The 14,268-nt window shown below is 40.9% G+C and overlaps 1 protein-coding gene across 8 annotated transcripts in view; it reads right to left on the bottom strand.

The window, feature by feature from the left end:
- Positions 1–14,268, bottom strand: part of LOC137974389 (receptor-type tyrosine-protein phosphatase delta-like) — a 70,320-nt gene that overhangs the window by 493 nt on the left and 55,559 nt on the right. For 7 of the 8 annotated variants that reach the window (XM_068821338.1, XM_068821339.1, XM_068821335.1 and 4 more), the window contains exons 15-35: positions 13,970–14,263; positions 13,058–13,161; positions 11,995–12,314; positions 10,678–10,960; positions 10,069–10,114; positions 9,754–9,907; positions 9,254–9,473; positions 8,774–8,861; positions 8,603–8,679; positions 8,144–8,180; positions 7,784–7,881; positions 7,067–7,186; positions 5,924–6,075; positions 5,347–5,482; positions 4,466–4,709; positions 3,977–4,053; positions 3,065–3,199; positions 2,830–2,955; positions 2,022–2,176; positions 1,503–1,638; positions 1–784 (exon numbers count right to left, since the gene is read on the bottom strand). The exon at positions 1–784 is cut by the window's left edge and continues 493 nt beyond it. In XM_068821338.1, the coding sequence (XP_068677439.1) occupies positions 716–784; positions 1,503–1,638; positions 2,022–2,176; positions 2,830–2,955; positions 3,065–3,199; positions 3,977–4,053; positions 4,466–4,709; positions 5,347–5,482; positions 5,924–6,075; positions 7,067–7,186; positions 7,784–7,881; positions 8,144–8,180; positions 8,603–8,679; positions 8,774–8,861; positions 9,254–9,473; positions 9,754–9,907; positions 10,069–10,114; positions 10,678–10,960; positions 11,995–12,314; positions 13,058–13,161; positions 13,970–14,263 (3,071 nt within the window). In that variant the 3' untranslated portion in view covers positions 1–715. The remainder of the gene's footprint in view (positions 785–1,502; positions 1,639–2,021; positions 2,177–2,829; positions 2,956–3,064; positions 3,200–3,976; positions 4,054–4,465; positions 4,710–5,346; positions 5,483–5,923; positions 6,076–7,066; positions 7,187–7,783; positions 7,882–8,143; positions 8,181–8,602; positions 8,680–8,773; positions 8,862–9,253; positions 9,474–9,753; positions 9,908–10,068; positions 10,115–10,677; positions 10,961–11,994; positions 12,315–13,057; positions 13,162–13,969; positions 14,264–14,268) is intronic. The other variant, XM_068821342.1, reaches the window with a different exon arrangement.

Genomic DNA, 14,268 nt, shown 5'->3' with positions numbered 1-14,268 from the left:
TAGGTCCGCTTAAACATATGTGCTAGCCATTTACATGCTCTTTATAAATAATTCTCAACCATCTGATCAAGTTTCAGTGATTAAGTTAACTTGGTGGTCGGGAGGGTTGACGCATGCACACATCAACTGAATATCTTTCCACTACGCATGCGCTCGACGACTTGGCAATAGACTGCTTCGTCGTAGTCTCCTGAATAACGTAACAGTCGATGTTCGTTATCTATTCACGAAGGAAAACTGTACTACATGATTCTATGTCTACGAGGTTTCTTCGCGGCATCAAATGTGGAGTTCAGCCTTTCCATGACAACCTCACTTCAGCGTTGTTGCTATGGTGTCTTGATTTCTTCACCCAAGAGAAAACGAGGGGACAGAGAGGGAGGCTCAAGGCGTTGGCCGGGATATGTTATGTCCACGAAAGTTATTTTTAGACGAGCGGAAGTCTTTGTTCTAGCGGAAGTCTGTCCTCTGAGACGTCCGCATGCAGTCTTGCCTCGCTCTCAGGTTCTTAATGAAAAGAGAAAATGATGGCGCACGTGGAAGGCTGATGAATATATATTTTCTTTCAAACATCGGACCGAGGTTGGCCTGCATGCGGACGTCTCGGAAGACTTCCGCTCGTCTAAAAATAACTTTCGTGGACATGACATATCCCAAGGGCTGGACCGAGAGCCTCCTTCTCTGTCCCCTCATTTTCTCTTGCTTCACCTTGATGTTACACTGCGTAGTGGTCGAATGAACTGAGATATTCCAGAGCTTTTTGGTAACAGAACATGTACTGATCCTAAAGAAAGAAAAAAAAACTTAATTATAATGGAGACGAATTTTCTTTATTCTGCGAGAACCCCGGAACACAGAACCTGGATTGCCGCATTTAATATGAAAGCTACTGTGGTACCTTTTCAGCTTGCTATGTAGTTTGGCTCAAGGTCAAGGACGTGTCTGTAGAGGAAATCCTGAAATGCTCAACTGCTCAAATGAAAGCCACTGAGCAGTACTTTCCTGTGGTGTTGTTTTAGATGCTGTACAAGGTGGTTTTATCTTTTGAGTCTGTGGGTGAAATCCTTAAGTGTGACCATTCAAATGAAAGCTACTGAGCAGTACTTTCCTATGGTGCTGTGCATTGTGCAAGGTGGTTCTATCTTTTGAGTCTCCTGGTGTAACCATAAAGCCTCGTAGGCATGTATTGATATATTGTAAAGAGGCGCACACAAGTTGGCCACTAATTACGAGTTACAAATTATTTTAATCAGTCGCTATTTATTTATTTGGCTTTTTTTTGTTGGCTATTATATAATCGTCATAATAGTTTCAATAATTTTTATTTACTCTGAACTTTTAAAAACCTGGCTGCTGTGCAAAACCTCTATAACCATTCAAATAAAAGCTTGCGAGCCTGTCAATTGTGTTTCGCAAGATTACCCGATCGTTAGATCCAGGGGATAAACAGTTTTTTTCAAATGCGAAAAAGATGAATATATCAAATTTCGCGTCATACACACCTGATTTTGAATCATGTTGGGTCTTTGAGTTCTTAGAAGTTTAACAGTCTGGAACAAATCCACAACTCCCTCACAGCGCATGCGTTCTAGCACGATATACAGAGCGCAGAATACACCTGTTCTTCCGATACCATCGCTGAGAAAAAAAGAACAAAATTGTTTATTTCAATTTGCTGCTGTCCAAGCAGATCAACTTGATGCAACTTAACCTAACAGGGATTGCCAAGGCAAAAGATTGGCCAGAATTTATTCATACAATGAAAAGAACAAAAAAAAATTGCTTTGGAGCTGATTGCCACAGAAGTTCACGATACCGAAATACATTCGCAATATGCTTGTTTTTGGGTTATCATCTCAAGTGACCTTCTTGATATTATTATTATTTTAATTATTAGAAAACCCTGTCAGCTATGTCTGCGAAACACCTAATTCCTTATTCCTTCGTTGAGGAGTTTATCTTTTCTTATTACTTTCTACCTTCACAAACATGTTGCAAAGAGAATTTACGCTACTATTTACCTGCAGTGTACAGTGATGGGACCGACCTCATCCTGTTGTTCGTACGTTTTTTGAACTTTACCAATTAAATCTACTATTCCTTCGCCACTCTCTGAAATTCTGTCATCAGACCAACCAAAGAAATGGAACTGCTTGATATTTCGCACCGTACCACTCTAAGAGAAATCAAAATGTAAAGAATGTTTAGCAAATAGAAAGAAAGAAAGAAAGAAAGAAAGAAGAAGAAAGAAACTAAACTTTATTAATTGTAATACAATGAAAGAGAGAGATACCAGAGGTTATCCCTTTCGAGGGTATCCGCCCGGATCTTATTAACTGAGAGAATCGATTTTGAGGAGGGAGGAAAACCGGAGAACCCGGAGAAAAACCTTCGGAGTCAGATCGAGATCGACTGAAACTCAGCCCGCATACGACCTCGGATCAACCCACCACTAAGCCATCCTGACTCCCAATACAGAAAAGAAACAAGTTAGTAAACCAGTAAGCTTGTCATCTCAATTCAAGTGGCGATCTCCCGTTTACGGTGCGTTAAAGCTCATGTTCCCGCTAGAAGCAGCCGTGAGGGAAACAGGGTCGTCTTCACCACCACCACCATCAATGTCATTGTCATCCTCATTATCATCGTCACCAACATCATCGTCATCATTATCATTATCATCATCATCATCATCATCATCATCGTCATCGTCATCGTCATCGTCATCGTCGTCGTGATCGTCATCAACATCATCATCATCATCAACATCATCGTCGTCACCATAACTACCATTATTACCATGATTTTCTTTTTCACTTTACGGCAACTCACCATAGCATCTTTGACTTTGAAGTCCCTGATGACATAAGTTGTACAATCTTGTTCTGAAACTGGGTCCACAACGTAGTATTGATATTTGGCTGAACGATCGGTCGGCCAGTACTTGCAACAACGCTCCTGTAAGTACACAATGAGCTTGGTTCAGAAATGGTATAACCCAAAGAAAGAATCTAACAATATGTCAAACTTGAATAATGTGTTACATCCATAAAAATACCCAACATACCCTGTTCCCTTCTTCGAGCTCCGTCAACATGACAATTATGTTGGAATCTTGCTCCATGAGCATTCTCCAAAAGTCATCGGCAGTGTCTTCCATAGGACCTTGGGTAGCAATGTAAGCGGAACGCTGACGATAGCCCTGTAACGAAGAGTAAAAGATTAAGTGGTTGAATGGTGGTGAAGTCTTACAACACCATTACAAGTCTTACTGGTGCTTAAAAAATTATTGGAAGTGGTTCAACATCATAAACGTTTTTCAATTGAATGCAACCTTAAATAGTAGTTTGATTAATCAATTGGTGATCCAGTACTGTAATGTGGATCGATCTTGAGTATTTTCAAAGTGCCCACTGTAATTGTTGAAGTGTTCAGTCTGATTTTTCAATTGTCCTTTTACCAGTTGCTTGGCCTATTCTCATTATCGCAGGCCCACCACCTCACATGTATAAGTGCATTTTTCACTCCAAGGCTCAAACATACTCGAATCCATCGAGTTGTTACGGTAAACTATCACATAGAGCCATTTTTGGTTTAAGTAACTCAATGCCTCTAGCAAATTATATTCCGGCAAAAGTGTGATCAGAGAGCCTTTAATCGCGTGATCTCCATCTTAATTAAACCCTGCCAGGGAATCTAAATCGACCAAGGCCGAGCGAATAGTGCTGATAATGGTTTTGAGAAAGAGCGGGTCTTTTTATCTATCAACAGCCCTCCCCTCCCCTCCCCTCCCCTCCCCTCATGTGAAAACATGAATTGATGGCCCCTGGTCCTGGGTTGGTCCTGATACAATGATGCATTAAGAGCTAAATAGCCAAGAGGATTGGATTGCTTTGAATGACTTTGAAGGGACTGGTCACAGGCTAGTTCTAATGTGATATGCATGGGAAACAAATTCATATGCTTGGGGAGTACTTACATCAATAAAACTAGCGTTTATATAGTCAGAGCCTTCGGATCCTCGAGCTGATAGTAACACCACTCTATTTGATTCGTCTAACAAAGAACCAGAGAGAGAGCGATTAGTTAGATATTAACGAAAGTAAAACATGCTGAACATTTGAAACAAACAACTTAACACATTCACATTCAAAAAAAATTGACAAGCTTTTTGAAAAAGTTCTGACTATCAGGTTTAGTTTTCAAGATGTAAGGATCAATCATCCAGAAATTTAAAGTTAAAAAAACTTGGTAATATTTCTGACGTTTTGACACTCTTCGGAGCTGAAAGGACATGTCTTCAAAACCTTAAAAAAATAAAATAATTGCTTAGTGTAACCCCCTCGAAACGTCATCCTTCTGAAGATGCTGAGGGATTTATGTCACCGGCAATACGGCTTAAAAGTTTCGGGACTTTTAGGAAACAGAACTTGAGAGCAAAATGAAATGGCAAAAAAAGGTGTCTTACATGGTATAATATTGGCAATTCTGTTCTTTGATCTGTTAATTGGTAGGCTGCCTGCGCCCTGCTTTTCCCGACGAGCTTGATTGGGATTACTGAGTTTTCTGAACTCATCTGTCAAACCCAGCATTCCACCCTCTACGGGTTCTCTGAGTCGTTTGATGTGTTGTAGAAGATTTCTTGCGTGCACTTCGGTGGTACCACAAGTGACTGCTTCTAGTAGCGCATCGTGGATAAATTTGTATTGTTCCTGAACGAGGGAAGATAAAAAGTGTTAAGAAATGAACGAGAGACGTGAAGACACGCTGCGATGTCATTTCTTATAATGGCCACTATATTTTGTTAGCTTCGACATGTTGGCAAAGTTGCGGCAACAACTAATGCCATTTCCTGTGGTTCCTAAATACAGGCTTTGTTGGACCATGTCACTGCACAAGGGTAGCAGGGATAAGTGTGTGAAAGCAGTGACCTCAACTTTCGAGTTTCGAGATCTCATATTTGAGATCGCCCTACATTCCTCATAGATTTTACAAGTCAAACTAAAGGCTATTCTGGCCTCCACTTGGGTTCCCAGGTCCTTTCTGTGAAGAACGTCGGAAAGAGAGGTTTGAGGGGATTGATGAAAAAGAAACAGTCTTCTAAGTCTCTGGCCTCGGCTGTTGAGAAGTGCATATTGATATACCCAACGGATAAATCAATGTCAATAGAGGAAGAAGACGCTTATTAAAATTGTCATGCTCTTGATTATTAGCATTTAGGAACATATTCATTCTTTGAAAAACCGGTGCCTGATTATGTGTCTTTTAACACCGTAACAGTGTTCTTTCTAAAGCGAATCCTGCCATTATTTTGTATTAATTGAAACTTTAACAAGTATTTATACTTACCTCAGTTTGAACCATGTAGTTACGCTGCGTTCTCAGCACAGTCACGTGACCGTATATGTCAACAGTATCCTCGTGTTTAAGTCTTTCCAACATGGAGTCGATAACGATGAAACAAGCCGTACGACCAACACCAGCACTGCAAGCCAAATAAACGTGTTGTTAGTTTTTAAAGTTCAAGAGTTGTGGGAGGTTTTGAGTCGGACTAAGGCTCATTGATTTGACAAAGACTCTCGTGCCTTTTACCAACCACGCAGAAGGAAAACCAAAATCCGCTGCTGCCTGATTATCCATGCTTTTCCGCGCTTTCTGCCAGCTACAAGAACTAGCCGCGACTTGACTGGCTATTGGGCGGCATTGTAGAGACAAATCCCGAAAAAGAAGGACCTCCCTCGTCGCGAAAGAGAAGACTTTTGTGCGACAAATTAACAAGTTGGTACCAACCACTCTTGTGATTAATGAATATCAAGCGAACTCTAGTTGAGGACATTTAGTACATTTGATCACCTAGGTCGTTTGTGATAGTTAACGATCAAGTCTGTATCCTACAAGAAATCAAGGTATAAACCGGTTGACTTACCTGCAGTGTACGACTATGGGACCTGCGTCCGTGGGATTGTAGAACCGCACTCTTCTAAGGAAAGCTAAGAAAGGAGTGGGATGAGGTGGAACACCATGGTCTGGCCAACCTGTGAACTGGAAATGTTTCACTTCTCGGTGCGGTGCTCCTTTCTGGTGAAGAAAACAAGGACACCAAAAAGTCGTATTCAATATGGAAGTAAGGATCTGTCATCACGATTTCTTGTTTACTAATCATCAGACAACAACAACAGTGTCTAGTTATGTTTATATAATAACCAAATCAATGCGCGCGCTCTGATTGGTCAATCAGTTACGTTGTATTGTGCCAGTAAACTCATGGAAAAATCGCGCGTCTTCCGAATTATTATATAAAAGCAATAGACCACAGGTTTCTATGGTTTATAGGCATGATAAACCACTTGGGATGTTGGAAGAACACGAGAAGAATTCGTAAATCACTCGCATGCGGCTCGTGATTTACGAATTCTTCTCGTGTTCTACCAACATCCCTCGTGGTTTATCAGCCATAGAAACTTGTGGTCTATTGATAAATTACAATTAACGCCTCTAGATAAATGACGGGGATAATGATACGAGAAAATAGCTACAAGGTTAACAGAAGTCAGGTACCAACTCAAGACAAACTATACAAATGGGGAGCCCCTAATGACGAGTAAAATCAATCGTCTGGCATTACCACGATAGGGCAATTTTCAATTGACTATCGCGAGTGCAATTGCTACGCTTTGTGACTGGTTTAAAAATCTCGATCTACAGTTTATCAACCAATGAAAAGGAAAAGCAAAAGCAATCGCGACTTGATCGCGCGATTTTTCCCGCGCTTTGAGCAAGTTACACGGAATTGCTACGAATTTGGATTGGTTCATTACGCTGTTTGCATCTGCTCTGATTGGTCGAAGTAATTACTTTGTATTAGTTTTACGACACTCAATTGAAAACCGCTCTAGTATACCACGCAGCACCTAAAAGTGGCTTTCACGGGAGTGAAAGGGTTAACTTAATTAACCCGTGCAAAAATAACCCCAGGAAAATGAGAAATTTCCTTTTAGTCAATTAGTTGAATACAAACGACATCGACATCGAAACAAGGGCAAACCTGCTATATCATATGCGCATTTACCTTGCAAACTTGTAGCGTTGTAATGGCGTAGTTAACGAGTTCAACCCAGTCGGTAACAGTGACCTCGATTTCGCCATATAATCCTGTTCCTTCATTCGGCCAATACTGCTCGCATTTTACCTGCAAACAATAGCCAGAAAGATATTATCTTTTGATTCTTGGGTCAAGGAAGCGAGTTTGCTCAATGGTCAGGACCCTTAATTTGAATACAGATGATCCTAGGTCAAATCCAGCTGATCACCAACTGGATTTCACTTCCGCAATCCATAGAGGCAGCGTGGCTAACTAATTGGAACATCGGTCTTTATAGGGGTACTGTCATGACATTTGGAACGACTTCTGGTCAACGTTTAATAAATCTCATCTTTTTTTATACATTTCATTTTTTTTAAATTTTGCCGTGGCAGCCGTGACATTTACGACAATTTTATTTCATTATTTATGAATTTGCCACACAGATAATACAATAAATACATCATCAAAGTATCAACAATAAAAAATATATACAGGAGCGAAGAGGGGAGGGTCATCACAAAAACTTTAAAACACCCATCCAACGTTTTCAACAACTAATGTGTCTTTCTTAGACATCCGTCTCCAAAACAGGAATCAATGGTCTGTTTCAGCAAGTATCTCTCATTCAAACTGGTTTGCATTTTGTTATACTTTTTTTGTTCTAATGTCTTAGTTACTTTGTAACTAAGAGTCGTCACTTACCCTTCCGCGCTCCTCTAGGTCCGTCAGCATGACAATAGTAAAAGTTTTGTGCTCCCAAATCATTCGCCAGAAATCTTCTGTGGTGTCTTCCAGAGGACCTAATGTTTAAGCGAAATAGGACAAAGTTTAAATTCCGGGTGTTCAACTTGACCGGCGTGACGCCAATCAAGAGCGAAAGGCATTACACTTGGTATCAATTAGCCTAGTTCATCGGCTTTTGTCTTTATCCCACCAATCCGTTTCGAAGCGCGTGGTTAGCACGTGGTAGGGTCATGCATCCATGTGACGTCATCAAGACTGACAAACGAGATTTCAAAAAAACTACGCAACGAATCAGAAGTCATAAAGGAGTGAGGTTACCTTGAGTTGCAATGTAGGCATTTTCTTTCCTATAACCCTGAAATGGTAACAACATACGATTAATTTCAAGTCGAAACCTTGGATCGCAGTCCTAGTCTCGACTTTTTGCTACGTTTCAATCCCCGTGTGCCTTTGTCGTCTGTGAAACCGGTTTAGGGGTCCAAATAAAAGAAAGCTATCTTCGAGCTTTCTTGATTTGCGTTAATTGTTAATTTTAGTTCACAGTGTCCCCGATTAGCGCTCCAGCGCTAGAACGACTAGACACGTAAAGTTCCTTTCCTTTCCTTTCCCGTCGTCTTGTGCCTTTATCATAAACAAAAACTGGTTTGGGAAAGCAGGGCAATGAAAGCTTTGGTATTTCAAAGAAGGTAAGTAAAAACGGCTAATTTTACTTGCTGGGTTCAACTTGTGACAACATTTATGAAACAAATGGGAGACAATGAAGATGACTGTACTTACGTCACAGAAATTAGCATTTATGTAATCAGATCCTGGGATCTCATCAGTGATTGACAAATGTACACGTGAATGGTCAACTGAAGAAGGAGAGAAATGATTATAGTTAGCAACTGAAGTTGACAGTTTGCTTGGAAGTGACACAGGCATCACAGTAGCATTATCAGTACTCACATGCAAGGATATTGGGATATCGGTTCTTAGGTCTGTTGTAATCCTGCTGCGAAGCATCGGAAGTAAAGGTCTGCCCTGGCTCGATAGACTATACAAAGAAGAAAACAGTATCTATCAAAACAACGGTCGAAATCCCGTAGATCAGACCTTTAAGAGAACAATCTTTTTCGTTGACATTCTTGTGGTTTTATTCTGCTAAGCTTTTATATTTGTCACCTTTAAATGCGCAACTTCGCAAACTATTGCCTAAACATCGGTGAAGGCTCGGTAAGATGGTATCAAATTGTTGCAGTACGCTTTGCATGTTCTTTTTCTGCCAGTGAAGTCGGGGCAAAACGCTAAAGTGGTTTCCTAGCACATATTACTCATAGAGCCAAACGTTTAGTAAGAGGAATAGCTGAGTGGATATGATCCACTGATTTCACGCTCAAAGTCTCGCACGCCTTGCGTGCCCATCGTTTATTATTTTGGATCATGTACCTCGTATTCTTGCCTAAACTTGGAATTGCTCTCAGCCCTCATATCGTCGATGCGTTTGAATAGTTCATTGACTGGGATGGGAGGGTGATCCATCATGCCTGGAGTCTGTATAGTCAATCTTTTTAGTTCTACGGGGTCAGAAGGTTCTGACTTTTCCTCATCCATGGACTTCGTTCTCGTTTTCGTTTTTTTGATACTTCCTTGCTTTCGCCTTTGTTTCCTGAAATGAGAGTTTTACCTTGTGACATAATGCATTTCCGAAGCATAAAAAAGGCTTGTATAATAGGAGTCGAATGAAGGAAATTATCATTTGAGAACTGAATTGAAAAAGAATGAAGAAACAAAAGAAAAAGAGAACACAAGTAAAAGAAAGAAACGAAGAAAGAATAAATTGGTGAACGAGAGGCGAACGAAGGAACGGACGGACAAACCGACGAATAGAAAGAGAGATTAAGTAAAAGAAATAAAAAACAAGCAAGGCCAGAGTAGTCTATTCCTACCTTCTGCATAAATATATCGTAAGCGCTACTAATGCTGTGATCACTATAACGGCAACAACTGGAATAATAATGAAAATCAGGTTCAGTCCTTCTCCTTCGTGCGGCTCCGGGTCTTTCCTGGCTCCAGCGCGTCCTTCGTCACCACCCTCGTTACCTTTAAACAATAACATAAGCAATATAAATGTAATTACCACAGGTCAGTGTATATCTGTCAGGGATCGAAGGAAAGAAAAAGTTTTGGTTATCCCCTTTGCACATTATGTCACGTGGTACAGCTTTTAAAGAATTAAATGCACAATATAATCAGATTCTCACCAAATTTAACAGGAGTCGAGAAAGGACTTGACGTAAACAGCGCCTCCTAAGAATAAAGATGGAAAAAAAATTTTCAGTCAAAGGTGGCTAAATGAAATTTAGGCAAAGTTAAAATCAAGGCATTGCTGGCCAGCAGTGTTACAAACTAAAGCTATTGGGGGCACCCTTTGCATGCTGCAGGGGCGATTACTAGCTCAACGTTGCAGATCGCTGTGGATCTCTCAGCTGCGCTTTTTGGCTCGTCTTTTTGATGAGATTAATTTAATTTAAGCGTCACCTGTAATGGGGGCACTGTGCAGAAATCAACTTAACACATATCAAATGGTAGGCCGGTTTTGAGGAAGGGGGAGAACTGGACTGATACCTCTATGAGCAGAGGAGAGAAGCGACAACCCACGTGTGCCGGACACCATGGGAATCGAACCTGGGCCACACTGCTAGGAGGCGAGCGCTCTCACCACTATGCTGTCAACCCTGCTCCAATCGAACAGACTCACGCAATGGCATTCACAGCAAATATAATTTTTAGCAGTGCTTCAACACCTCTGCAAACATAAATAATTGAGGATCGTACGCTTTGAAGTTTTTGTGAACTAATTCTGCACTTACCCCTTTGTTGGTTTCCACGTAAGCTCTTGTAAATATGGTGTAGTAAGCTCCTTTGGTTAACTCCTTGTTGTTATACCCAAAGCGGTTATTGGAGCTCCTGTCACCAACGTTAAATCTCTTGGGAAGATCAGCTGTACGAAATTTGGCGGCAATGTAAGGTTTTTCACTTGCACTCTTAATCTCGCGCCTGCGGCGTCTTACTTCCTTGAAGTAATCATCCGGCTCCCTGTCTTGTGGTAGTTGGTTGCTGTTGCCCAGCGGCACAACGATGATTAAGTAATAACTGTGTGCAATGCAACGCAAAATTGTGAGTTGCATTTCCATTTTACTTTACCAAAGGTGAAAAGTGAGTGATCCGCGTTCTTGTAGATACAATTCAACAGGGAATATGTCGTTGCCGTCACCATCATCATCGTTATCGTTATCGTCATCGTTATCGTCATCATCATCGTCATCATCATCATCGTTATAATCATCGTCATCACCAGCGTCATCGACGTCAACATCATCATCATTATCGTTATCGTTATCGTTATCGTTATCGTTATCATCATCATTATCGTCATCGTCATCATCATCATCATCGTCATTATCATCACGAGGAACCTTAAGCAAGGAGGACGACGACGACGGCTACGAGAACGCCACAAAACAATAAGGTTTAATTAGCAACAACAATAGTTCTGCACGCCCTGCACGTGCGTCTCACGTTTTGATACATTTTTTGATGTTCTCATCTTGACAACGACGTGAAATGATCAAATTTGACGTCATGTGGAGGACGAGAGCACCTGACGACGAATTTCTCAATTTTCTCTCTCAATATCCACACCGTTCTCACCAATTTTATTCTTGGAATGTGGACCTCACACTTACCATGCCGAGCGACTTAGGAGTGGTCGCAAAATTATTACAATAACAGGAACACGAGCGAATGAGTAGGAGCTTGCCTCTCCCATACAAGCCCTATGAGTCAACCTCTGCTCGTATCTTTCTATTTTTAGAACGCCACGAGTTCTTCGGCTCTGCACACACTGTTTAGAATGGCCTGGCAATCAGAATAAAGTTATTGTGGAACAAAGACAAAAATAGCAAAAACAATGTGTGCAAATTGATGTAAATTGTTGTAAATGTGAGTCTCCTGCTGAAGGATTAGTTCTACAAATAGAAAGATACGGGCAAAGGTTGACTCAAGGATATAATGCATTGGGAGGCTCCTAGTTCTCGTAGCGGTGGTCGTCGTCCTTGCTTACGGTTCCTTATTCTCATCTCATTGAAGAAACGTTTCTTAGAAGCTCTCTTTCATTTTTAACTTACCTGATAGGTCCATTTCTTTCAGACGCGGTTTCCAGTTCCATAGGAATAAACTCATCAGTCATTTCATTCTGAATGATAGCAGGTCTATTTAAAGGTGGTGGATTTCCTTCGTCTGTTTGTACAGTTATCTGAATGCTGGGTCCATCGCCCATAGTGTTGGCAGCCTTTACTTTTACCTTGTACAAGGTGTGAGGCACAAGTCCGTCAATAGTGTGACGCTGACTTCCCACTGTTGCCGCATCCACCTCAATCTCTTTGTTGTGCGACAGTTTTTTCCTTACATCATTTTCTAGGTAGTATTTTGAGCCCGAATATGAAATCTAAAGAGGGAAAATAATACAGTTGTTATATATCGCCAATCCGTTTACTTTTAACATGATTTCTAGTCCTTTTGCTCTATTGCTCATCAACCCTTTGTGTCTGTGGGTGAAATCCTTAAGTGTGACCATTCAAATGAAAGCTACTGAGCAGTACTTTCCTGTAGTGCTGTTTATTATGATGTACAAGATGGTTCTAACTTTTGAGTCTGTGAGTGAAATCCTGAAGTGTGACCATTCAAATGAAAGCTACAGAGTAGTACTTTCCTGTGGTGCTGTTTATTATGCTGTACAAGGTGGTTCTATCTTTTGAGTCTGCGGGTGAAATCCTAAAGTGTGACCATTCAAATGAAAACTACTGACCAGTACTTTCCTGTGGTGCTGTTTATTATGATGTACAAGGTGGTTCTATCTTTTGAGTCTGTGGGTGAAATCCTTAAATGTGACCATTCAAATGAAAGCTACTGAGCAGTACTTTTCTGTTTATTATGATGTTCAAGGTGGTTCTAACTTCACTTGTCTGCACCATCAAAAACGCACGACTAAGATTTTGTGAGGGGTGAAATCCTAAAGCGTTTCCATTCAAATGAGAGCTACTTAGCAATACTCTTCTCAAATACAGTTTATGTCATCAAGATTGTTAAGCGACGTTCCTAACAAGATGTTTCTTGAGCATGCAAGGTGATTCTACAAATGTCACAATAGTCAACTTTCTTTTGCTCAACCTGTAACTCTCAGTGTATTACCTTGTACTTGGTTACACCGGCATCGATTTTCGGTGGCTTCCAGTTTATGGAAATTGACTCGCTTCCTGTTGAACTGGCCTGTAGATCTCGACAAACGTCTGGCACTATAAAATAATTTGACAGACCCGTTGTAAAATGTGTTTTGGCCAGCTAACTCATGTAAAGTGTATTTTACTATCCAGTATAAAATGACAGATGATTTCGTTCAAATTTACTTTAAGGGCTCACAATGGCGACAAACATTCAAAAAGCAGAGAACACACACACACACACGCACCACGGCACAAAGCAACAATTAAAACTAAATTAATTGGTTGAGTGTACCGTATAGCTGAGAAAAAAAAAACAGAATGAGGAAAAGGAAACGCGAAATAAAGAAGAGTATATAGTATCCCATGAAGCCAGTTTCTCTCATATTAACTTTGGTGTCAACAAATTTTCTAAAAAATGCATGCATTTCTCAAAATTCTGGAAACAAATACGGTGCCGTTCTTCATTTTCCAAAGGAAAACGTCTTAGCCTGTAAAATTTCCCTCTTATTTTGCTTTTCCGCCTGGACAAAGCGGTCAAAAGACCGGACTTAAGAAAAAGAATAAAGAGATTGTTTTTAAATAGCTTTTCGGGCCCAAGAGGTTTCCATTATTTGGAAGGAACGAAGTCATCCAAGGCCGAATCGTTCAAAACAAGGTGTGCAACCAATCCTCTTCCAGAGCGATCAATAGGTTGCCTAATCGACTTCGAACACCTCGGCCCAGTACGTTATGACTCGTTTTCTAATGAGCTTGCCATGTGAAGAACGATGTATCATGAGTTCGTATGGGTGTCAAAATGGTCGGTTAAAAAGGCGTGTTGGTGTAATCTGGTTGACGTGCTTTTCACTGACACAAGTTACCGTAGGCTCACGCTACTTACAGTCGTATTTAAGTGTCTTTTCGGAGACTTCTAAAGAGTAATTGCCCTGGCCAGCGGATGTCCTAGCCGCCACGCGAATCCAGTACTTTGTGTCACGTGATAGTGCCCTTAAACTAGTAGACACTCCTTTGACTTCCGTCGAGCTCCACTGGGATTGTGGGAGGTTTATGTCGCTGGAGTAGATTACTAAATAACTCGACACCACGCCATAGGGGAACTGGGGAGGTTTCCACGACACATTAATTTTATCGGTGGTACGGGCTTCAGCTTGGAGTTTACGAGGTGGACTGGGAGCTGAA

Source organism: Montipora foliosa, chromosome 10, assembly GCF_036669935.1.
Source record: "Montipora foliosa isolate CH-2021 chromosome 10, ASM3666993v2, whole genome shotgun sequence".
In the NCBI taxonomy this organism is placed as follows: domain Eukaryota; kingdom Metazoa; phylum Cnidaria; class Anthozoa; order Scleractinia; family Acroporidae; genus Montipora; species Montipora foliosa.
This window is presented reverse-complemented; position numbering and strand designations above follow the sequence as displayed.